This window comes from Myxine glutinosa, chromosome 5 (assembly GCF_964187855.1).
Source record: "Myxine glutinosa chromosome 5, kmMyxGlut1.1, whole genome shotgun sequence".
Taxonomy (NCBI): Eukaryota; Metazoa; Chordata; class Myxini; order Myxiniformes; family Myxinidae; genus Myxine; species Myxine glutinosa.
In genome coordinates this window covers 54,023,331-54,047,756 of record NC_136265.1, presented here as the reverse complement: position 1 = coordinate 54,047,756, position 24,426 = coordinate 54,023,331, and the positions used below count along the sequence as shown (strand labels likewise).

Here is a 24,426-nt window from a genome sequence, read left to right as displayed (position 1 = left end):
TGGCGTGCACAATGAGCAGCTCCGCGCCGACCGAACTGGCGTGCGCCCTCCCGGCAACGAACGAGTTCGCTCGCCTGCTCGGGGAATTCCCGGCCCTCACGCGGCCGACGTTTTCGGCCGTCGCGGTGCGGCACGGGATCGAGCACCACATACCCACTATGGGCCCGCCGGTCTACGCCAGGGCCCGCCGCCTCGACCCAGCCAAGCTCGCCGTGGCAAAGGCCGAATTCGACGCGTTGGAGCACCTCGGCATCGTGCGGCGCTCCGATAGCGCGTGGGCCTCGCCACTGCACATCGTGCCAAAGCCGGGGGGTGGATGGCGCCCGTGTGGCGACTACCGCCGTCTCAATGACGCTACCACCCCCGACAGGTACCAGATCCCGCATATTCAGGACTTTTCCGCCCGTTTGGCGGGACGGGTCATCTTTTCGAAAATTGACCTGATACGGGGCTACCACCAGGTACCTGTCCGGGCGGCCGACGTCCCGAAGACGGCCGTCATCACGCCGTTCGGCCTGTTCGAATTTTTGCGGATGCCGTTTGGCCTCAAGAACGCGGCCCAGGCGTTCCAGCGCTTGATGGACGGCGTGCTGCGCGACCTGCCGTTTCTTTTCGTCTATCTGGACGACATCCTCGTCGCCAGCACGTCCCGCGCCGAGCACCTCCTCCACCTCCGAACACTGTTCGGTCGCCTCAGCGAGCACGGCTTAATTGTCAACCCGGTCAAATGCCACTTCGGCGCGACGACCGTTGACTTTTTGGGCCACCGCATCACCAAGACCGGGGCCATGCCGCTGCCGACCAAGGTCGAGGCCATCACCACGTTCCCGCATCCCCGTTCCATCAAGGCCCTCCAAGAGTTCCTCGGCATGGTGAATTTTTATCACCGATTCGTGCCCCGCGCTGCTCAGCTCATGCGGCCCCTTTACGAGGCCCTCCGGGGCAAGCCGGCCAAGCATGACATTGTTTGGTCCGCGGCCATGGACGCGGCCTTCGCCAGTGCCAAACGGGCCCTCGCCGACGCAACGCTGCTGGCTCACCCGGTGCTCAACGCGCCCATCGCCCTCACTACGGACGCCTCCAACTACGCGGTGGGCGCCGTCCATGAGCAATGGGTGGACGGGGTTTGGCAGCCACTCGCTTTTTTCAGCCGGCAACTCCGGCCGAACGAGTTAAACTACAGCACGTTCGACCGCGAGCTGCTCGGGCTATTCCTGGCCGTTCGCCATTTCCGACACCTCCTGGAGGGCCGCCCGTTCACGGCTTTCGTCGACCACAAGCCGTTGGTCTACGCAATGGCTAAGGTCACGGAGCCGTGGTCGGCCCGCCAGCAGCGCCACCTCTCCGCCGTGTCGGAGTTCACCACGGACATCCAGCACGTCGCCGGCAAAGACAACGCCGTGGCCGACTGCCTTTCGCGGGCCAGCGCGAACGCGGTCCACCTCGGCATGGACTTCACGCTCATGGCGGCCGACCAGACCACCGACGCCTCGGTGCAGGCACTCCGCGTGGCGGACACGGGCCTCCGCCTGGCCGACATCCCCTTCGCGGGCACCGTCCTGCTCTGCGACGTCTCCCAGGGCCAGCCTCGCCCCATCGTGCCCGTTTCCTGGCAGCGCCGCATCTTCGCCTCCATCCACGGCCTTTCTCACCCGGGCCGGAAAGCTTCTCAGAAGCTGGTGTCGGTGCGTTTCGTCTGGCACGGCCTTCGACGAAACATCCGCGACTGGGCCAATGCCTGCACGGCCTGCCAGCGAGACAAGGTCCACCGCCACACCCAGGCCCCGCTGGCACCTTTCGCCGTGCCTGAACGGCGTTTCGACCACGTCCACGTGGACCTGGTGGGTCCCCTGCCCCCCTCGCGGGGGTTCACCCACCTGCTCACCATGGTGGACAGGACCACCAGGTGGCCGGAGGCCGTGCCCCTCACCTCCACCACCACCGCCGACGTGGCGCAGGCGTTCATCGCCACCTGGGTCGCGCGCTTCGGCGCACCAGCGGACATCTCGTCCGACCGCGGCCCACAGTTCACGTCTGAGCTTTGGGGCGCGGTCGCCCGTTCGTTGGGGGTCACGCTGCACCGCACCACGGCCTACCACCCCCAAGCCAATGGGTTGTGCGAGCGGTTTCACCGCTCCATGAAGGCCGCACTCATGGCCGGCCTTCAGGACGACGGTTGGGCCGACCGGCTGCCGTGGGTCCTTTTGGGCCTTCGCACGGCCCCCAAGGAAGACCTCCAGGCGTCCGCCGCCGAGCTCGTCTACGGCCAGCCACTCCGCGTCCCGGGCGAATTCGTGCCTGACGCTACCAGTCCCTGGTCCGCCGCTCGCCAGCGCTCGGACCTCCAGGAGGCCGCCCGACGATTTGCCCCCGTGCCGACGTCCCGCCACGGTGGCCCCCAGTCCTACGTCCCCCCGGCGCTTCGCACAGCGGAGTACGTCTTTGTGCGTCATGACGCGCACCGGGGGCCACTCCGGCCGCCGTACGACGGGCCCTTCCGGGTCCTGCGACGGGGCGACAAGTCTTTCATCGTCGACTTCGGCGGCCGGCCGGACCGGATTTCTGTGGACCGCCTCAAACCGGCGCACATGGACGTCGACCGACCACCACGGTTGGCCCTTCCTCCGCGGCGAGGCCGCCCCCCGTCCACAGTTCCCCCCGCTCGACCACCCACCACCACGTCAGACCCCTCCCACGACCCTCCAGGGGTCGCTTCGGCCGGGTCATCCGGACCCCCCTTAAATTGACCCTGCCGGTGCAGGTCGATTCTGGAGGGGCGTGTGTAGCGGTTACCGCTGGATGTACATAATCGCCTTGCACCGGCCAGAACACGGCCAGACGCGCCTCTCCCGGGCATGCCCGGACTCACTGTTCCCGGGCACGCCCGAACCTCCCGGGCACGCCCGGTCTCGTCTTTCCCGGGCATGCCCGCTCTCGCCTTTCCAGGGCTCGCCCAGAGCGTCCGGGCATGCCCGCTATCGCCTTTCCATGGCTCGCCCAGAGCGTCCGGGCATGCCCGCTATCGCCTTTCCAGTGCTCGCCCAGAGCGCCCGGGCACGCCCAGCCTCGACTTGCCAGGCCGCAGCCAAACACGCCCGGGCAGGTCCAGACTCGCCTTTCCAAGGCTCGCCCTTGATACCCGGGCATGCCCGGTATAGCTTTTGCCGGGCAAACTTCCCGACATAAATGTGTATATATATTGTTGCCCGATAAACGGGCTTGTCAGAATACCTGAGCTGTTTTGTTTCAATAAAGCAACTCGGACGAATTCCGTCTTTGGTCGCGTCAATTCTTTCGACTCGCGTTGGAGCGCAGTTCCTTCAATATACTGTATGTCAGTTTTAACTTGTATTTTAACATTAACAATTCTCTGTATGCAAAACCATTCGCTTCTTTCTCGGCTTTTAAAGCCCAAATTTGGCACATTCACGGTCGAAGGCCGGACACGACCGGACAGAATATTGAAGACAAAGAAGAAACAAAATATTGGCAGGAAAACAAGGAATACGAAGAGATGAAGAGAGGCAGGAGCACCAGCAAAACTGGCGAGTAACTGACCGTGTGACCCAGTAAAGCCCATTAATCCTGGACTATGTGGCCCAGGATTAGTGGAGCAAAGTATGGATTGAAAGAGCATCAAGAGAATTCTGTGTGTACACGTGAAAGGTATGGCGGAGTATACGAATGAGTAAGGGGGAAGCTCGTGATGAGATTGAGGACTAGGTTTGCAGTTGTTAGCTGAAATGGGCCATGTAGTCGCACGCAAAAAACCCCCCCCAAAAACACACACACACACACACACACACACACACACACACACACACACACACACACACACACACACACACCTCTCAATGCTCAATCAACCCATACTTTGCTCCACTAACACAATGGTGATTGAGTTTCAATTTGGACATCAACTCGAGCGAAGCAATTAAAACAAGTTGGATGATAAATGAAAGGCAAGCAAAGAAGAGATCAGAGTTTTAAAAATATATTTTCTTGAACAAAACAAAGATCTGAAGCAAGCATTATCCTACGTGGCCCAAATAATCCAAATGCAGATCACGCGTACCAATAGTTGCTCCCTGTGAATGTCCAATGTAAAATAGTTGCTGATTTCTGGTAACTTCCAGAATGAAATCAACAACAGCCGGAAGATCGTACGTGGCCATTTCATCAAAACTGCAAGCACAGAGGGAAGAGTGCAAAACAGATGTCAGTTTGTGGGGTTTTTTAAAGGTGTGAAAGTGTGGTGGTGCTGCAGTGAAGGTGGTGGCCTAAGAATAAAATACATCGGGCTGTGGAGTGGACTCGCGTCCGGGAGGTTGAAAGCTGAAGTGTAGATGAACACAGGAGACTGAAAGATTCGGATTGGAAGTTCTGGAATGTGAGCTGTTCGCAGGAGAAGCAGCACATCACCAACAGAATTTGGATTAAATATAAATAAATAATCCATGGGTCATTTATGACCATCAGGGAAGGGCTAGTGTACCTGCCCTGAAAAAATGGTAGTTCACACTTTATGCTCGACTCTTGATGCTCTGAGGGTAAGTTGGAATGAATACTATCATTTTACTCAAGAAAAGACAGCACTGTCCACATTGTCCTCATCGACAAAATTCATTACTTAGTATTATTATGATCATCTGCGGTGTAAAAGCACAACTCAGAGCTCATGACACTGTACAAGGCCTGCATCTGAAATATCGTAGACTATGGGGATTGAGAAGCTGCATCCCATCTTGGTACCACTGAGGTAATAAGCTCTTCATGTTACGGGATATCTCGACAAGAAGCCTAGTTCCAGCGTCTGCTTCTCACCCACAGAGGACAGGTTGGTGGATTTAGTATTCCAGTGCTTTCCTTGTGGCCTCACTCCTCTCCCCCTCTGACTTACGCCCAGGTAGTGCGTATTCTTCGAGAATCTCAAACCTGGTTACCCTCACCAACTCTAAACTGAACGCTTAACTCCATTCCTTCATCCCTCTAATGTGCCTTCAGAAAGTTATTCACACCCCTTAACTTTTTCCATATTTTGTTGTGTTACAGCCTAATTTTAAAATTGATTAAATTGAGATTTTTTTGGCACTAATCTCCACATAATACCCACATAATGTCAAAGTTAATGATCTCTCCGACTCTCTTGCAAATCCTCTCTATCTCTTTGCTGATGACTCCACTCTCTGCCGCTGCATTCCTCATCCCTCAGATCGGCAGTCTGCAGCCTCCTCACTCTCTGCAGACCTGGACAAAATCACAGACTGGTCAAACAAGTGGAACATGTCTTTCAATCCTGACAAATCTCACACTCTTACGATGTCTCCGAAAAGACCGACTGGACAACCCTCCCATCCACTTTCTGAATAATCCTCTCCAAGAAGTTCTGTCACTCAAGCTTTTGGGTCTCACTATCTGCCATGATCTTTCCTGGGAAAACCACATTTGAAATATGGCCTCCAAAGCCAGTCGCCGACTGGGCATCCTCCGTCGTGCGAAGTCCTTCCTTGGCACACCTGAGCTCCTCACCACATACAAGGCTTTCATCCGCAGCTCAATGGAATACTGCTCTCCCCTATGGGCTGGTGCTCCTGCCTCACACCTAGCTCGTCTTCACGCTGTTGAAACCAAAGCGTTCAGAATCATTGGAATCTCCCGTGATGAAGCGACCTCCGAGGGCCTTTCACTCACTCACCGCAGGCAGGTTGGTGGTCTTTCTGTCTTCTACCGACTCCTCTCCGGCCTTGCTCCTCCAGCTCTCTCTGGGCTCTGTCCCCCAAATATTCCTACAGGTCGCACAAGATCTGCCTGCAACCCTCTTATGGTTAAACTGCCAAAATCAAGACTCTCTGCTCACCTTCACTCCTTCATTCCTCTTTTCTCCCGCCTCTGGAACAAACTCCCTCACTCTCTCCAATCCCACTCCTCCCTCCAGGTCTTTAAAACAGCTGTTCACCACCATCTCTTATCTTCCCCCATCCAAAACCTTGATCTTTCCTACCCTCGCTAATTTCACCCCAAATCCACTTTTTTGAAATACCAACTTCTTTCCTGGACGTCCTTGGTGTCCTTGTGTTTATACTTCTCCCCCCCCCCCCCCTTCCCACGCCGCCTCCCCCCAAGCCCTCTCCCTCCCACACATTCCCGATGTCCCTGCTCTCAAATGTTGTGTTTATGTGCTTCCCCTTCTCTCCCCATCTTGTCTACCGCTCCCCTTTTTATATACTTTGTTTGTTTGTCTGTTTGATTTGTTTGTGTGATAAATGTTAGCTCATTCACGACCCTCGATTATGTATACAAAAAAAAAAAGAAAAAAAAAAGTGGCATTGTTTTTTTTGGGGGGGTTTTTTTTTACAATATAATTAAAAAAGAAATACAGAAATATCTAATTTAAATAAGTAAACAACCCCCGATTCAATACATTGTATTCAACTGGACGACTAACAATATACAAGGTCCAATGAGAGAGGGAGAAGTCGTCACATGACTGCAATATCAAACATCGCATTTTGCAAAAAACAGTCCCTTATTAAAAACCTCCAACAATTTTGGTGAGAAGCATATCCTCGTCATTAGAGCCCAATAAAGATGTGGCATAAACAATGTTGGCAGGTGTGAGGAAGAAGACCACGTGACGATGCAAAATAAACACGATTAAATAAAGAAGAGCCACAGCAGAGGAACATAAACACATCCCGATCTAGTGATTGTGCAGTCACCTCCAAGCCCAGAAATCCGCGTCGCTGGGACTCAAGCTGCGATGTTTGCGCGACCAGGTGTTTCCTCTACTGTTGGCGAGCCACACGTCAAATCCAGCATCGGCGAGCAGAAATCCGAGACTTTTGTCGGCCCCGTCGCACACCCAGTTGGTTGCGTCGGCGAGGACGCCATGTTGAAGGAGCACCGGTGGCCTTGTGCCTGGGAACACCACAAATCCCAGCGGGGACTTCATGGAAACTACCACACACTACCATATTTTTAATTTTCATGAGTTATATAAAAGCACATGACGAATTTCTGGCCACAAACAACAACGAATCGAGTACAACATTAAATAAAGGTAGTTGGAACTAAATACAATTTATCACAAGAAAATTAATTAATAATTGCATAGCTATCCATAATTGCGCAAACTTTATTTTCTAGTTTCCAATCTATCAACCTGTTCTCAATCGAATATATTCAGCCAACAGTTTGAGCCGTGAAGGACGTGATGAGATGGAATTTTGCTTCATAGATCAGGAGGGCCATAAGCAACAACAGCAACAACAGCAACAACAGCAACAACAGCAACAACAGCAGCAACAGCAGCAGCAGCAACAACAACAACAACAGCAACAACACCAACTAGAGAGTTCATAGAACACCTTACCCCATACAGTGCTCAGCTTTATAACTCAATTGAAATGCAATAATGATTGGAAAAAGGTCATATAATAAAAAAAAATCCGGAAGTTTAGCACCATTGATGCAGTGTCTTATACACCACCTTATTTAACATGTCCAAGTACTGAAAAACTGGAGGTTTTTGGAAGTGGTCAGAAGGCGATTTGTTTTCTTCAGTGTTCAAATTAATATATAATATAAAATAAATAGAAATAAAGTAAATATTGTAAAGGTCGTATATAAAAAAAATTATATCAGAGGTTTAACGCCAAAGACGAAGTGTCGATTACACCACCTTGTCTAACACCCTCCATTCGTTCTTCACGTCTCTGTTGTTTGTGTCCTTTATGGCGTCGCTATACAGTCACGTGAAAAAGTAAGTACACCCCATGTAAAGTTTTGACTTTTTCAACATATTTCAACATACAGCTATTTGATCTTCATTTCAACAATATTGATAGATAAAGGTGATATAATATTACAAATATCATGAAACATTTACATTTTGTAGACCATTGTATAATTTAAATAAACATAAATGCAAATTTCGCATGTGGAAAAAGTAAGTACACCCCTACATTTATCACTACTTCAAACAACTAAAATTAGAATCAGGTGCACCAGCTCAGGTGCAAATGATTAGAACATCGTTCGAGAGGATCTTGGAGGAACCTGTCTTATTTAAACCTCAGACATTTAGTTTGATTTGCTCTTTGTTGTTGAAGTGTGCAGCATCACCATGCCTCGATCAAAAGAGCTCTCTGAGGCCTTCAGAAAGATGGTTAAAGATGCCTACGAGTCTGGGAAGGGATTTAAAAAGATCTCCAAACAATTTGAAATCAATCATTCGACTGTCCAGAAGATCATCTACAAGTGGAGAAGATTCCAAACAACTGCCAACTTGTTCGGGCCAGGCCGCCCCAGCAAGTTCAGCCCGAGAGCAGACCGCAAGATGCTGAAATAAGTCTCCAAGAACCCCGAACCCCATAATGTCATCACGGGACCTACAGGTAGCTCTTGCCACTGTTGATGTCAAAGTGCACGAGTCTACCATTAGAAAGAGGCTGCACAAATTTGATCTACATGGGAGGTGTGCCAGGAGGAAACCTTTGCTGTCCAGAAACATCAGGGCAAGACTAAAGTTTGCCAATGAACACCAAGGCAAAGACCAGCACTTCTGGAACAATGTGCTCTGGACAGATGAGTTAAAGGTAGAGCTATTTGGCCACAGTACCAGAAGACATGTTTGGTGAAAACCAAAGACAGCATTTGAACACAAGAACCTGATACCAACTGTAAAGCATGGTGGTGGAAATATTATGGTTTGGGGCAGCTTTGCTGCATCAGGGCCTGGGCAGCTCACCATCATAGAATCCACTGTGAATTCTTCATTGTACCAGAGGGTGCTTGAGGATAATGTGAGGCCATCTGTCGGCAAGTTGAAGCTCAACCGAAGGTGGACCTTGCAACATGACAATGACCCTAAACATACCAGTAAATCCAACAAGGAATGGCTGAAAAGAAAGAAATGGAGGGTCCTGGAATGGCCAAGTCAAAGCCCGGATCTAAATCCCATCGAAATGTTGTGGGGGGATTTGAAACGAGCTGTGCATGCAAGAAACCCCTCAAACATCGCACAGCTGAAAGTATTCTGCATGGAGGAGTGGGCAAAAATTTCTCCCAATCGATGTCAGAGACTGGTACACAGTTATAAGAAACGCCTACTTGAGGTTGTTTCTGCCAAAGGGGGCAATACCACCTATTAGAGCCAAGGGTGTACTTACTTTTTCCACATGCGAAATTTGCATTTATGTTTATTTAAATTATACAATAGACTACAAAATGTAAATATTTCATGATATTTGTTGTATTATATCACCTTTATCTGTCAATATTGTTGAAATGAAGATCAAATAGCTGTATGTTGAAATATGTTGAAAAAGTCAAAACTTTACATGGGGTGTACTTACTTTTTCACGTGACTAAGTATAAAATGTAGGTTTCCTGTCTGGAATGATTTTCAATTTTGTTTGACGACCAGACAGGCAGAGCAATAAATGATCTCAATCCTCTCTGCGTATGTGCGATCGGGTCAAATGCAGAGCCAACGTACTGTTCAACTACAGGTTTGTTCTCCAATTTGTGTTAAAAATATAACATTCAATTACAATAATGTTGTTACTCGATCATAAACTGACGTTTGTGGATGGATGGACAGACGGAAGTGAACCAATTGCTCAAATTCAATTTTCGCTTCATGTGCGCGGGGTAATAACCATGTGACAAACAGAACGAACGAAGACACCAACAATGCGACATCATCCGGCATGCCAAACGCTCTGAGAAAAGTCTTCTTTCGTTTGGACAGAACGGAATAAATAGTTGGAAGTGAAATGAGATACTGTAACCGGAATTGTAAGATATTAATAACAAGAAAGAGCAATCAGAGATTGCACATTGCCAGGATGTGTTTGTGTGGTGTATTTTGTGAGGTGTTTATGAGCTCCTGTGTTTGTGTGGTTTATTGACGATGTCGATTTATGTTCAATCCAATATAGCTGCCAAAACACGTAACCAATGATGTCATCGATTTAATTCTCCCATATCATTTTTGTGTAGATCACACTGATCGGATCAAGTATTCTATTTGTCTAATTATGATGTCATAATGAAGGCACCGATGACATCACCATGAATATATGTTGTTTCCAATGGGGAGTACTTGACAATGAGCCATAATTTCCATTTTTTTCCATGGAGTGGGTTCGGAGAAATAGGAGGTGCAAAGTTTTTCGGTTTTTCCAAGATGGCGCCTGTACCAAGTGACTTATGACATCATAATTATTATTAAAACTAGCCGAAACCCGTGGAACATCCACGGAAGGGAGGATGTGGTGTATGGATAGAGTGTACCATTATGGATGGCATAGGGGATTTGCTTGTCCGAGTAAGAGTTAGGAAGAAAGATGAGAATGAAGAGTGCGTATATGAACAACGATCGCCGACACCGGCACAAATGCATGCTCTGGATTGTCCACTTAGTGGACGGCTTGCTTTCGCCTTCGCCTGTCCAATCAGCGGACGGCTTGCTTCACCTTCGCCCAGCAGACGCCAATACGATGGCGTCGTAAGATGGCGTCGTATCGGCAGTTAATCGGATGCTTTTGGGCCCCAACGTCGGCTAATTCAGATTTTTCGAGTATGTCTGTTTGTGATAAACAAAGCGTGCGGTTCGTAGATCGTAAATCCATTAGTGCCGTGGGCATCGGGTCACTGGGTGCGGCGTAAAAGGGATAACAAATTCGAGTCCTTACGCTATTATTATATAGACTAGCCAAAACCCGTGGAACATCCACAGAAGGGAGGATGTGGTGTATGGATAGAATGTACCATTATGGATGGCATAGGGGATTTGCTTGTCCGAGTAAGAGTTAGGAAGAAAGATGAGAATGAAGAGTGCGTATATGAACAACGATCGCCAACACCGGCACAAATGCATGCTCTGGATTGTCCACTCAGTGGACGGCTTGCTGTCGCCTTCGACTGTCCAATCAGATGAGACAGCTGGCTTAACGTCCTCTGATGCGACGTCACACCGGCGAGGTATCAGGAGGCGGGGACCGAATCCAAAACAGAAGCTAAAGTAAAGACCATCGGAGATCTCCTGCGGCAGCGTTTCTAACCGATGTGGTAAAGTACAGTACGTACAGTAAAGGACATTCTCATTGATCCGTTGATTAACTATAACTGACCTGCGCCGCCCTGCTGTAGCTTGACATGTTAGCAGGTACTCTGACCTTTTTCACAACTTCAAATGGCGTTTCATAAAATCCTGCTGTGACTCGACATGCGCCGCACCATAATCATTGCTCATAAAACCCGACATTGCTACAGAGGATTATACTACCACCGGAAGCCGACACTTGGTTGTCCACAGAGGGAGGGAAGAAACACACCATGTGGAATGAAAAACAAAATGCTTTAAAATATTCAAGAAAGAAACATTTTTTTTCATTTAATATTCCATAAGTATTTATTGTACGACTAACGATTGTCAAAATAAGAACCTGCTTTGGGCAATCGCACACTATACCGTCGAGGCCGCTTTTACAGAATAAGAAGGAAATAATTAAATTAATGCTTTCCTATTTACATCGTTGTCAATACGTCAAAAAATCATTTTTTAAACCTGTAATCACTGGTTGTAGGGAATGCAGATTTGACGATCAGCTGATTTATGTGTGTGTGTGTGGGTGTGTATTTTAGACTTGGACAATATAAGAAGGAAAATTGCTTTGCAATACATGCCCATTTGCAAGTTTCAGATCAATATCAGTAAGCACGGCCCATTATTTAATGACACCACTCGACTGTCCAATCAGCGGACGGCTCGCATCGCCTTCGCCCAGCAGACGCCAATACGATGGCGTCGAAAGATGGCGTCGTATCGGCCGTTAATCGGATGCTTTTGGGCCCCAAAGTCGACTTATTCAGATTTTTGGAGTCTGGCTGTACGTGATAAACAAAGAGCGCGGTTCGTAGACCGTAAATGCATTAGTGCCGTGGGCATCGGGTGACTGGGTGCGGCGTAAAAGGGATAACAAAGTCGAGTCCTTACGCTATTATTATATAGATAATTCTACAGGAGGAGGCGCTCCTATGGTGAAAATGTATTGGCAGTCGGACCAACGATTGCAGAGAAAAGCATATTCGCTCTGTGTGGACAAACAGACAGACAGACGGACAAACAAACAGACAAACAAACGGACCCAAATGCAATACCCTCTCCTCTGGGGAGGGTAATTACATCAATACAAGGATTGGGGATGATTTGGGAAGTGGTGAGAGAGTGAGGATGTGGGAAGTGGTGAGAGAAACCGCATAGAGTGACGTATTATTTACATAGATTACAACAAATAAGTTTCAGATTACATTGAAAATTTTCATATTTCCCCCAAAATGGTGGTGTTTGCTCCCAAGACTTTGACCTGTAATGTATATGCATGCATAATGTTCTATTAAAAAACAAGTGGCGATTCATTCAAAGTACACTGTCCCCAATAACATATGCAGCACATGGAGACGGAATTGGGAGGGAGCAGTGTGCAATAATAATTGATTGATTATTTAATTAATTGCATGATTTAAATAAATAATGATCGTAAAATAATTAATTTCTTAATCAATTGGCTAATAGAATCCCTAAACCACCACGGTTTCATTCGAATCTGTAACATTTTGCAAATTGAGTAATTACTCCAAAATAAATAATTAATCGATTAATTTATTAATCAAGAAATCAAAAATACCCTTTACAGCCAAATCACTTGGCCACTGTCTTGTCAAATATCAGCTTCGTAGCTCAAGAGATACGGAGATATTGCCCAGATGAGAAAGGAAATAAATAAGTACTTAATAAATCGATAATAATTAAGTAATTAACCCAGTAAATCCCTCTGAGAACCTCCATTATCCAAAATCGAAAATTGAAGCCTGAGCAATTGTGTGGGCTACTGTCCTTGTATTCATGCACCAAATTTCAGAACAATCAGGCTGGTGATAAGGGAGGAGTAGCAGAAATAGCAAAAACTTAACAGACAGATGACCGGACGGACAGACATCTGGACATCATGACCCATTTTGGAAGATCATCTTTTCCAGAATAACTTGAACGGCACTCTTCAACGTCACGACATCGACCAATATGCCTCCGCCCACATTATTACGTTATACATACCTGTAGCAACTTTGATTTTAAAACCTACAGCTGTCTTCACGTATCACACTTTTACCTGACATGATATCTGATGCTGAAATGTAATCAGTTCATCTTTGCATCATAATATGTCATCATAATATGTTGTGTCACCGGCGATTAAGACCACCTGATGACGGATAGCCGAACTGCTTTAACTCCTGAGGCAAGCAGCCGAATATATGGCGGTTAATTTACACATGCGCGGGTAGGAAGAAATGTGAGGCATTTATCTCAACCAAAAAAATACACGGGTTTATTCCCGAACCCACAAAACATGCAAACGAGACAGTAAATTCAACAATCAAATAGTTCAATGAAATAAAAACTGGGAATGAAAAATGAAATGCGAAGTAAAATTAATCTTCTAACTGAGGTACCTCCACACATGGACTCAAACACGGACACAGGGGAAAGATAAATGAACTCCCTTTTCGTGCCGGCACTTATAGACTGTGGGCCATGCCTCAAAATAACACTTTTTCTTGGTCTCCACCTGGGGGCTACTTGATATTTCCAACAGTAATAGATAATAGGTCACTGATTACTTTTTTCAATGTTCCCATCATACTAAAATACGCCATTTGTGTCTGTCTGTCTGTCTGATGAATTTTTGACGCCAATACATCCCGTCGCTACTTATCCAATCTCAACCAAACTGACAGGATGATGAAGGATTACATAATGAAGGTTGTAGCGCATTCATTTGACCCCCTCCCTAAGGGGGTTTTCTCCCCGAGCGGGTTTTCCCCACCATTGCCGTCAATGGGGGTGTGAGTTTAGGTGTATATCAATATTATGTTAGCGTTATCGTGGCGTTTTTCCAAGGCCGCTTCGAATAACAAAACTAACGATAATAGCATAATATTAATGTTATGACAAAACAATATCAATACCATTAATATCATCTCCCCAAGGCGTTATTCCTCCTTGAACAAACAGTCAACGTTTATAAATAGCTTATCATGGCGTTTCCGTAGGAGCAATGGCACAACGGCATCCACAAGAAGTAAAAATATGATATAACTAAAAAAAATTATGATATATAAATATTATAAAAATAAAAATCCACAAACATGTTTGATTCGCTTTTGAAACAGTCGCTATTAACAGACCAATCACAAATGCTGTGTCTGCAAGGGCCGACGAATTGACCAATCACAGGCTTTGTACTAATATCACAGCCCAGCTGATGTATCTGGCCAAACAATGGTATGCTGCATGCACATTGGCAATGGCATGCTGGTTCAAAAGAAAAGCTTACTTCATTTCTTTATTTATTTATTTATTTGTATACAAGATCGAGGCTCATGAAAGAGCTAACGTTAATCACACAAAATTCAAACCGACAGAGAAAACACAAAATAAGGGGAGCGGTAGACAAGATGGGAGAGAGGGGGAAGGACACAAACACAACATTTGAGAGCAGGGGCATCGAGAGATCTGTGGGAGGGAGAGGGCTTGGGGGGAGGTTGGAGAGGTATAAAACATATGGACACTGCAAGGACTTCCAGGAAAGAAGTTGGAATTTCAAAAAAGTGTATCTGGGGTGAATTAGCGGGGGTAGAAAAGATCAAGGTTTTGGATGGGGGAAGATAAGAGATGGTGGTGAACAGCTGTTTTAAAGACCTGGTGGGAGGAGTGGGATTGAAGGGAGTGGGGGAGTTTGTTCCAGAGGCGGGAGAAAAGAGGAATGAAAGAGTGAAGGTGAGTAGAGAGTCTTGATTTTGGCAGTTTCACCAGAAGAGGGTTGCTAGCAGATCTTGGCGACCTGTAGGAATATTTGGGGGACAGAGCCCAGAGAGAGCTGGGGGAGCAAGGCCGGAGAGGAGTCGGTAGAAGACAGAAAGACCACCTACCTGCCTGCGGTGAGTGAGTGAAAGGCCCTCGGAGTTAGCTTCATTGCGGGAGATTCCAATGATTCTGAAAGCTTTGGTTTCAACAGCGTGAAGCCGAGCGAGGTGTGAGGCAGGAGCACCGGCCCAGAGGGGGGAACAGTATTCCATTGAGCTGTGGATGAAAGCCTTGTATGTGGTGAGGAGCTCAGGTGTGCCAAGGATTTTCGGAAGTTGGTTGGCTAAAATTCATCACAAGTGCTCATTAGTGGAAATCTGCAGATACCAAAGAAGCTGAAATTGCACGAAATGCAATCCAAACTTATGCATTGGAGCTTGTTGGAGCCCCAGAAAGACTCGATACCATCCCCTCCCAAGCTGGATATCATCGCAAGTGCTACATGCGATTCACAGACAAGTGAAAGATTGACAGAGCCAAGAATAAGCCTGCAAACGTGCCCCAAAGCAGTGAGCATTGTGAGTAGATGTCCACATTAATTTTCAAATGTCTTTTTTTATTATTGATTTCCTCTCCCAAGCTTGAAATCATCCCTTTATAGTGCCGTTTTGTTCATCTAGGAAGTGTAGTAGTACATGTCCCATGTACTGAGATCTGCGTAGTGCTGACTTTTCTACTCTTCGTAATTCTGTAATTCTTGTAATTCTTCGTAATTCTTTGTAAAAAGTAATTGTTTGTGGTATTGGTAGTCTTCTCAAGTGCTCGTGCAAATGTCACCACAGTGGGTCATCATTTTTTTAAGACACAGACACAGACACTGGAAATGACACAGCATCCCGCAGGATGACAACTCATATGGAATACAGAGCCCTGTACCATGCTGCTCTGGCACTGAAGTGTTCAATACAACACAAATGTAGTGGCATCCCTCCACTGAATTGGCCACCAACTGCAAAGGACTTAACATTACAAGCAGCTGAGAACATAGCACCATATGAGTTATTTAATTTCCTGGCATGGACTACAGGCATCACAAGCACTATCCCAACAACTAACTCACGTGTAGAAGTTGATGATTCTGGCAGCAAAAAGCTTACATCTGTATGCCAAGACATAATGAATCTGGGAATTAAAGGGAAATGGCTAATGCCAAAGCATTCCGCCTTGGCAATGTCAGTGCGGCATCTGACTGGGTCAGCTAGATTAATTGGACTCCTGAATGGCCTTGGACACTGTTCCTCAAAATCAACAGTATTAGAACATGATACAGCACTTGCAGAGTTACAGCTTACAAGAGAAGAGGAGTACATCCCACCGAACATTCAACCCAATGTACATACAACTTTGGTTTGGGATAATAATGATTTCAGGGAGGAGACTTTGTCAGGAAAGGGAACAACCCATAACACCAACGGGATCATTATTCAACATGGAGAGCCGAGTGTTGCAGAAGAGCAAGATGTACAACAGCCATCTCTGGCCAGATCAAGAACACGATCTCTTCAGCTGCCTGCTCCAAACATTGATTGGTACTCCAGAGGGCAGAGGAAAGGTCCGGAGCCGTATGGTGTAGGAGTATCTATGAAACAGGCAAATCCCTTACACTTCCAAGAAGATGCACGAAGACTTGATGATGCCTACTTCCTCAGTAAGTTCCTAGAGACCAGCATGGATGCCCTCCCTGGATGGACAGGTTTTAATACCTTGTTGAATGGAGATAACATTCCACCGAAGTCAACAATTGGATATCTCCCAGTAGTCGATGCAAGTCCTACTGATCGTAACACTGTCTATACAATTCTGCAACGAAGCATTAACATCGCAAACAAACTTGGCTTCGAGAAGATAGTAGTAGTCATGGACCAGGCAATTTATTCTAAAGCTCAGGAGATCCGGTGGCAAAATCCAGTCTTCATGCAAAGTATACCTCGTATGGGCGAGTTCCATACAGCCATGACATTTATGGCCTGTATTGGGAAACGCTTTTCTGATGCAGGACTACAGGACATTCTCATTGAATCTGAGCTGGTTGGAGTTGGTTCTATCAATGGTCTTCTTAATGGCCATCACTATAACAGAAGTGTGCGAAGCCACAATATTGTTTGTGAGGCCTTGCAGAGATTAAGATAGCAAGCATTCATCAACTCTCTGCCAGTTGAGCAGCAAGACCTCGTAGTTTGCCATGCAGGAGAGGTGCAATCTGCACTTCAAGTGATTTTGAGACCTTGGTGAGGTCTGAAGGAATCAGCTCTCTCCTCCAGAGGTTTGCAGAGTTTGTAGAGAAAAACAACAAACAGAACCTGATATTTCAGTACTGGAGGAGCTACATTGAGAAAGTGCAACAGTTACTCCTGTTCATCAGAGCAACCAGAGTTGCCAACTGGAATCTCCACTTATCGAGTGTTCGCTCCATGCTGCCATGGTTTTTCTTCTATGACCGCATCAACTATGCACGCTATTTGTCCGCATAGTGGCTTGAGATGTGTAGCCTTAGAAATGATCATCCAGACATCAGTGATGAGTTAGAGAAAGGAAAGTTCGTCGGTCAGAGGCAGCAAGAATATGGCTTTTCTCAGGTTGCCTGTAACCAGGTGATAGAACAGACAGCCAACCGTGATTCCAAAACCAAAGGAGGTCTCACTGGATTCAGCATCAACAAAGGAGCTGCTCAAAGATGGGCTTTGACCCAACATGAGAGAGCTGGGATTATCAGACAGTGTGAAGAAATGGCTGGTAAGAAGGCATCTACACGGTCTCCAATTGACCTGGATGAATCTAGAAAAATGTGAGATGAGAAAGATGTTAGAAGTTCCAGCCTGGAGTTCCAACAAGCCCCAAAGTACCTCGGTGTACGCCTAGATCGGATACTGTCCTTCAAGCAACACCTAGAAGAAGTTAAGGCCAAGGTGACATCAAGGGTCTCGCTTATCCGACGTCTCGCTGGTACGACCTGGGGAGCCTCCGCCAAGACCCTACGAATATCCACGCAAGCCCTGGTCTTCTCTGCAGCCGAATACTGCGCCCCAGCCTGGAGCAGAAGCCCACACGTGAGAAAGGTTGATGTTGCCATTAACAACACTCTCCGCATTGGAGCTGGTTGCTTGAAGCCCACCCCGGCATTCCACCTGCCAGTCCTAGCGGGAATCGCCCCGGCCGGCCTCCGACGGGAGTCTGCTACACTCGCCCTGGAAAGGAATGCCCAGAAACACGACTGGCACATCCTGCACAACACCACAATGATAGTGGCGCCTCCAAGCAGACTCAAGTCCCGCCATCCCTACAACAAGGCGGCACAAGAGATACTCAGTTCTATCCCTGGGGACCTGTCTAGAAGCGCATGGCTGGCGGCATCTTGGAAGCAGGTGTGGGAAATGGCCGGGCCCACCCGCATCCACCGCTACACCTGGGACCCAGGAGGTGGCGTCGTAGGAGAAGACCTACCACGCCTGCAATGGACCTTGCTGAACCGTCTACGTACGGGGGTCGGCCGCTTCAAATCATCGCTGAAGATGTGGGGCCTGGCAGATAGCGCCGCATGTGAGTGCAGCGAGCCTGAGCAGACTGCTGAACACATAATTACCACCTGTCCCCTATACAGACCACCTTCAGAAGCCGGCCTCTTCGATATAGGACCAGAGACGAGGGCATGGCTGCACGACACTGAGCTGGCCATCTGATGATACATGAAAGAAGAAATCCCTTTGATTCTTTCTTGGAATCCGATCAGCTTTTTCACATTACCTCAGGGAAAGTTGCATCAACACCTGTGGTGCAAGATCTCCAGCAAGCGCATGAGAAAGGAGAAGCAGCATTTCAGACGTTTTGTGAGAAGCGACTCCAAGCCTCAGATATCGGCTTTCATGATCCCATCGCAAAAATGAAATTGAAGACATTCAAGGACACAGGAAAGGCAGCGTTATCAAAGGTGAAGGGTAAAGAGATCACTCTCAAGGCTGACCGGAATCTTTTTGCCAGGCTTATGGTGATTGGTACACTACGGAAGCTGGATATTGATGAGATGCTAACTCATTCACTAAGTTCTTTGCCCTTGCCACTTGCAAACTATGACGGATCACTTAACAAGACCAACAGAGCAAAGCTCTTACACTTTCTAGAGGGAGCAGTAGAACCTACTCCCACAATCAGCGATATCCCAATTGATTCAACATGTGTGTGGGATGCTATGGCATTGATTCAAGTTCTAAAGCCACCAGGAACATTTGGCCAGCTTGCCGATCAGGTACTATCAGTCCTAATGAGACAAGCCAAACTGGATAAGTCGAAAGTGGTGCACTTTGTTCCTGATAGATACCATACTGACAGCATCAAAGGTGGTGAGAGAAGTAGACGGTCAGTAGGAGGAATACATGTCAACAAAATCTTCTCTGCTGAACAGAAGATACCCAAACAGTGGTCAAAATTCTTGTCATGTGGCCAGAATAAAGAGAATCTTTTACAGTTCCTCTTTGAATACTGGTGCGGGAATACAAGAGAAATCATTGATGATGTAACACTCATCGTTGGACATGGCAATGAATGTCATGCTCTCCGTCAGAATGAAATGAAAACTTATCTTGAAGTAGTAGCCATCCAATGTCTCTTCACCAATCAAGAAGAGGCAGACACTAGACTGTTATTGCAAAGTGCATTTGCAGCCAGATCAAGTTAAGTGATCATGTTGTCATTCGCAGCCCAGACACAGATGTATTTGTGTTATGTATTGCATTCTGCCAGGATATTGATGCAAAACTCTATTTCCACACTGGAAAAGGAAAGGCCACACGTACAGTTGACGTCCAGCACATCTTTCATCACTTTGGAAAGGAGGTGTGCTCTGCTCTGGTTGGATTTCACTGCTTTTCTGGATGCGATTCAGTCAATGCCATGTATGCTATGGGGAAGGTGAAGTCTGCAAAGGTCTTGATATCAAGTAAAGAGCACTGTGCTACATTTGAGAAGTTGGGAACATCTTTTGAGGTTTCTGAAACTCTGTAGACAGGACAGAATGTATCACTTGTGAACTCTATGGCCAGAATGGCTGTGTAGATGTGAACCAGGCCAGGCGTCAGATGTTCAAGACCGGTAGATGTGAAGAGAAATGTTTGCCACCCAACAAGGATGCATTGCACAAACATATCCAACGTGCAAACTATCAGGCAGCAATTCACAAGGGATGTCTTGAGAACTTGCCAAACATTCCACCTCCAGCAGATCATGGATGGAAATTTGATGGTGGTGAGATAGCGATCGATTGGATGGGACTTCCCCCTGCACCTGCAAGTGTTATGGATTTGTCACACTGCTCATGCAAGAAAATGCAGTGTTCACAAAGGAGATGTTCTTGTTTGGCTAACAAGGTTCCTTGCACAGACCTGCACTCTTGTATAGGATGTGAAAATGTTTCACTTTCACCAGATCAACCTGAACACAATGAAATTGACACTTCTGACTCTGAGGATGAATTGTAGCTTGTTATTGTCTTTCGTGTATTTCACAAAAGCAATGACTACTGGATTTTTGTGATATATATATATATATATATATATATATATATATATATATATATATATATATATATATATATATATACATATATATATATATATATATATATATATATATATACATATACATATATATATATACATATATATATATACATATATATATATATATATATATATATATATATATATATATATATATATATATATATATATATATATATATGGTATTGTTACGGGTCGCGAACAAGATGTTACTTTGGGCCGAGCGGATGGTCAACCGCGACCGTTACAGGATCCCCGATTAGCCCGACTCCCTCAAACGTTGACCAAATCGCGCCACAGGTATTCAATTTGGAAACCTCTAAAGCGACCGAAAGAGAAGGAAGAGAGGAGGAAGACAGAGTACAGAGGAAGAACAGATTTATTATACACACACAAGCAAAAAGGAGCAATCAAGTTATTTACAAGCAATGGATGGAAGAAGCAGGTGACACAGGGAAATCATTAGCTTATACTATGCAGTTTACTTATAAACCCCAGGACAACATTCAAGACAGACGACGTTCACACTTACACGGGGGAAATTGCAGGCAGGTATGGCTTGAGGATGGATGGTTGTTTGGGAGGCAATGGAGGGTCCAGCATGGATTCCTGCCTGGCGCGCCCTTTTCTTGGCCTGCGTCCTCTTAGCTGCAGCGCAGCTGGTCGCACGATGGCTCGCAGGCTCGGTCACACCTGCTCGTTCAGGCGTCTTCCTTCTCCCCAGCAACAATGAGCGACAGCAAGCAAGAGGACGGAGTGCGTCCCGCAGCGGTTTATATTGGTTTCTCACCGAACCTTCGCGCACTTTCTCGGGGGTTCCCGCTCCGCCCTCTCTTAGCCAAACCCCTTGTTCTGGGTTGGATGAGCGGGGCCGACTTACTCCTCCCCCCTATGATGAGGGGGGCGACCCGTCTTCTCTAGCCACTCCCCTTGTTCGTAATGGCCGCAAATGTCGAAAACCGGTCAGCAGCTGCAGGTAATGTGCCGTCACGTTGCACAGCAGTTCAGTACTGCAATAAACGGTTGCTGTCAAAGCTCAAGTGGGGGAATCCCTGGCACTTGAGCTGCCATGGATCATCGGAGGGGCCTACGCTTATTTCGTTTGATGCAATGCAGAGTCAATCTAGTGGGAAACACATATTTAGCCTACATAGAATAAGGAAATAAGCTATTTAAAAAAGATATATCGTGGCCTGTCTGTAGGTTCATGGAATTAACTAGGGGGACGTCTTTCGATCTTATTTACTCTACGAGGGCCAGTTAAAACACAGCAAACCAGTTCTCACATTCTTTACACTTTCCAAATTCGTTACAGTATATACAATATATTGTTATGAATTTGGTAATGCAACATCTAGAGCTAGGTAGATCTGAATAGGTAGGTATTCGGCTGTCGTGACAGGGACTCTACATGTAATAAGTTATTGATGTTCAGGCGGGTGTCGGGGTAAGATGTATGAGTGTGGATCTACCTGGAGATTCGAGTGTTAAATAGTGAGGGATTAAAGGTAACGCCCCTGTGAGTCTCACCTAGTAGTCAAACCTTTGTCCATTATGGCACTGCAAACCACATAAACATTAGTTAGGTCCTTAGCGCAACATTAAATAATCCCCTTTCCCTGACAAGGACTTCGTATTAAATTGACAGGAAACCAGGTCAAAAACACCACCACGATTGGCCGCCACCGTGTACACCTCCAAAGGCCTACAAACCTGGCCGGCACGTGTTATGCCAGGACCGCAGGGTCGCGTAACGGGGGAGATGTCAGGAGTCGCGGGAGGCTTTGATTGGCTGAGGAGTGCGCAATGTGACGTCATCGGCCACCAATATAGGCGACGGTCGGACGCCATTTCAGGAGTTGTTGAGTCTCTCTGAGCAGACGCGGGCAGTTGAGTTGAGTTGAGTTCGTGGCAGGCACTGGCAGACGCAGGCAGGCACCAGAGAGTTGAGCGGTGGTGGAGAGTTGGAGAGGACACGCCATTCCAGTCGCAGTTCGAGTGCAGTTCGGGTTGTAGGGAGTCGCAGGAGACACCCGAGAGCACACCCAGTTGGCACTGAGCAGTTCGTTGGCACTTGGCTGCCAGCACTCCCGCGTCGTCGAGTCGAGTGGAGTTGAAAGGAGTCCTTCCTGTCCCTGGTCAAGTGGAGCCGCTGGCCTGCGTCGGACGCGTGGTGCTTGGAGCGAGGGGCCTCGTGGTGTGCGATCGGGCCGGAAGGAGCGGTGCTGGACACCAACAATACAAGACGACAAAGACAGATAAGCCCGATCTCCGCGTATATTTTGAACGACGGGACGTGTTATTTTCGTGATTAATCTCCCTCGTTTGTGTTTGCTGTCAGTCGTGTGGGGACGTCCCGATTTAGGTTTATTAGAGTTATTAGATTTACCGGCGGGCTTTTTCACTGGCTTTACTTTTCCTAATAAACCCTTATATTACTTTTTGTACATAATATCTGAACGCAGTTTTCCTGGGTGTTTGATTTTAATAGATAAGGTTGCGGAGCCTTCGCTGCGCCCCGCCATTCCGCGCGTTGGTGTTGAACTTGAGTCCGCCATTGAGTGTTCGCCTCGGGAGTTAAAGTCTCGCAAATCGGTCATCCGTAACTGTGGTGTTAACCACGGTTACGCGACAATATATATATATATATATATATATATATATATAATTATATATATATACATATACATATACATACACATACATACGGATCCGGGGGACGGCACTCCCGTTAGCAAGGGGGGGTAATCCCCTTGTCCTGTTAAGCTGGCCGCCCGACCGGTCCTGGGGGTATGACGTCACTTCCGGTCGATGGTAAGTAGGGTTGTAAGCCCAATTTGTCTTAATTGGGCTTACAACCCGTAAGCGAGGAAATACTCCCACCCGGCCCGCAGCGTGATTGGATTGCGCCGAGCGAAGCGAGCTGCGACTCCGGCCGTTAGCAAGAGACTAAACCCTACTATAAAGCGTTTGGCCAAAATCGCGCCACAGGTATTCAATGGGAAGAAGAGACTAAAGCGATCGGGGGAAAGAAGAAGCCAAAGTAAGGATTAACAGATATTTATTAATTATGTACACGAAAACCCAAAGAAGAGGAAACGAAAGTAATATACAGAAGAAGAAGAAGCAGGACACAGGACAGCCTTAAGCAGTCTTATATTATACCCCGGACAAACAAACACACTCACACGGGATTGTAGAACAGGTAGAGGGTCCGGCGATGGGGTCCAGGCTCTGGTGCCGTGGGCGAAACCCGGCAGGCAGCTTGGCGTATGGTTGAACGCGACCGGACAGTTCATACAGTGGGGAGGGGGGGGGGGGAGCTGGTGTTCTGTGGCGTACGTAATAAATGCACGCTCGTGCCAACGCACCCTCTCCATGTTCTCTGATACAAGCGCACCCTTCTTCAACAAGTCTCTTACAACCAGCACTCTCTCATCAAAGAGTTACAACGTGCGCGCCTCCAACCAGTTCCGTACAACCAGCGCTCTCCCATCCAAGTCTGTAAAAAGGCTTTGCGTTCACGCTTATATAACGCGACCAGCGATCACTCCGCGAGGCAAAAAGCCACGCCTGCCAGCGATGTTCCTTCAGCCCTGGTTGGCTGGTGAGGGCTTACCGGCCACGCCTTTGACGACTGGATGACTGGATGACGTGGCCACACCTTCTTCTTGGCGCTCCGCCTCCTTTCTCGGCCTAACTGTATGGCTTATGGCGGCGTGGTGCCAGCAAACAGCCCAATGCAAACGGCAGCGAACGCTGCTGGCAAGCAAAGTACCACAATTTGGAGAGAGAGAGAGCATAATGGATGGAATGGGGCCTATCTTATTTGATTAATGCAACGCAGATTCAACTTTTGGGAACAGATCCTTAACTGAAACACATAATAAATGAAATAACTACAGAGAGGTCCCTATGGTTCTCTACGTGTTGTACATGGAC

The 24,426-nt window shown here is 47.3% G+C and overlaps 1 protein-coding gene across 4 annotated transcripts in view; it reads right to left on the bottom strand.

Moving 5' to 3' along the window:
- Nucleotides 1-24,426, bottom strand: part of LOC137427518 (lysosomal acid lipase/cholesteryl ester hydrolase-like) — a 65,599-nt gene that overhangs the window by 34,144 nt on the left and 7,029 nt on the right. For all 4 annotated transcript variants that reach the window (XR_013623486.1, XR_010984513.2, XM_068117066.2 and 1 more), the window contains exons 4-5: nucleotides 6,720-6,918; nucleotides 4,076-4,185 (exon numbers count right to left, since the gene is read on the bottom strand). Coding sequence is in view for 2 of the 4 variants with exons in the window: in XM_068117066.2 (XP_067973167.2) it covers nucleotides 4,076-4,185; nucleotides 6,720-6,918 (309 nt within the window). In the remaining 2 variants the exon portion in view is untranslated. The remainder of the gene's footprint in view (nucleotides 1-4,075; nucleotides 4,186-6,719; nucleotides 6,919-24,426) is intronic.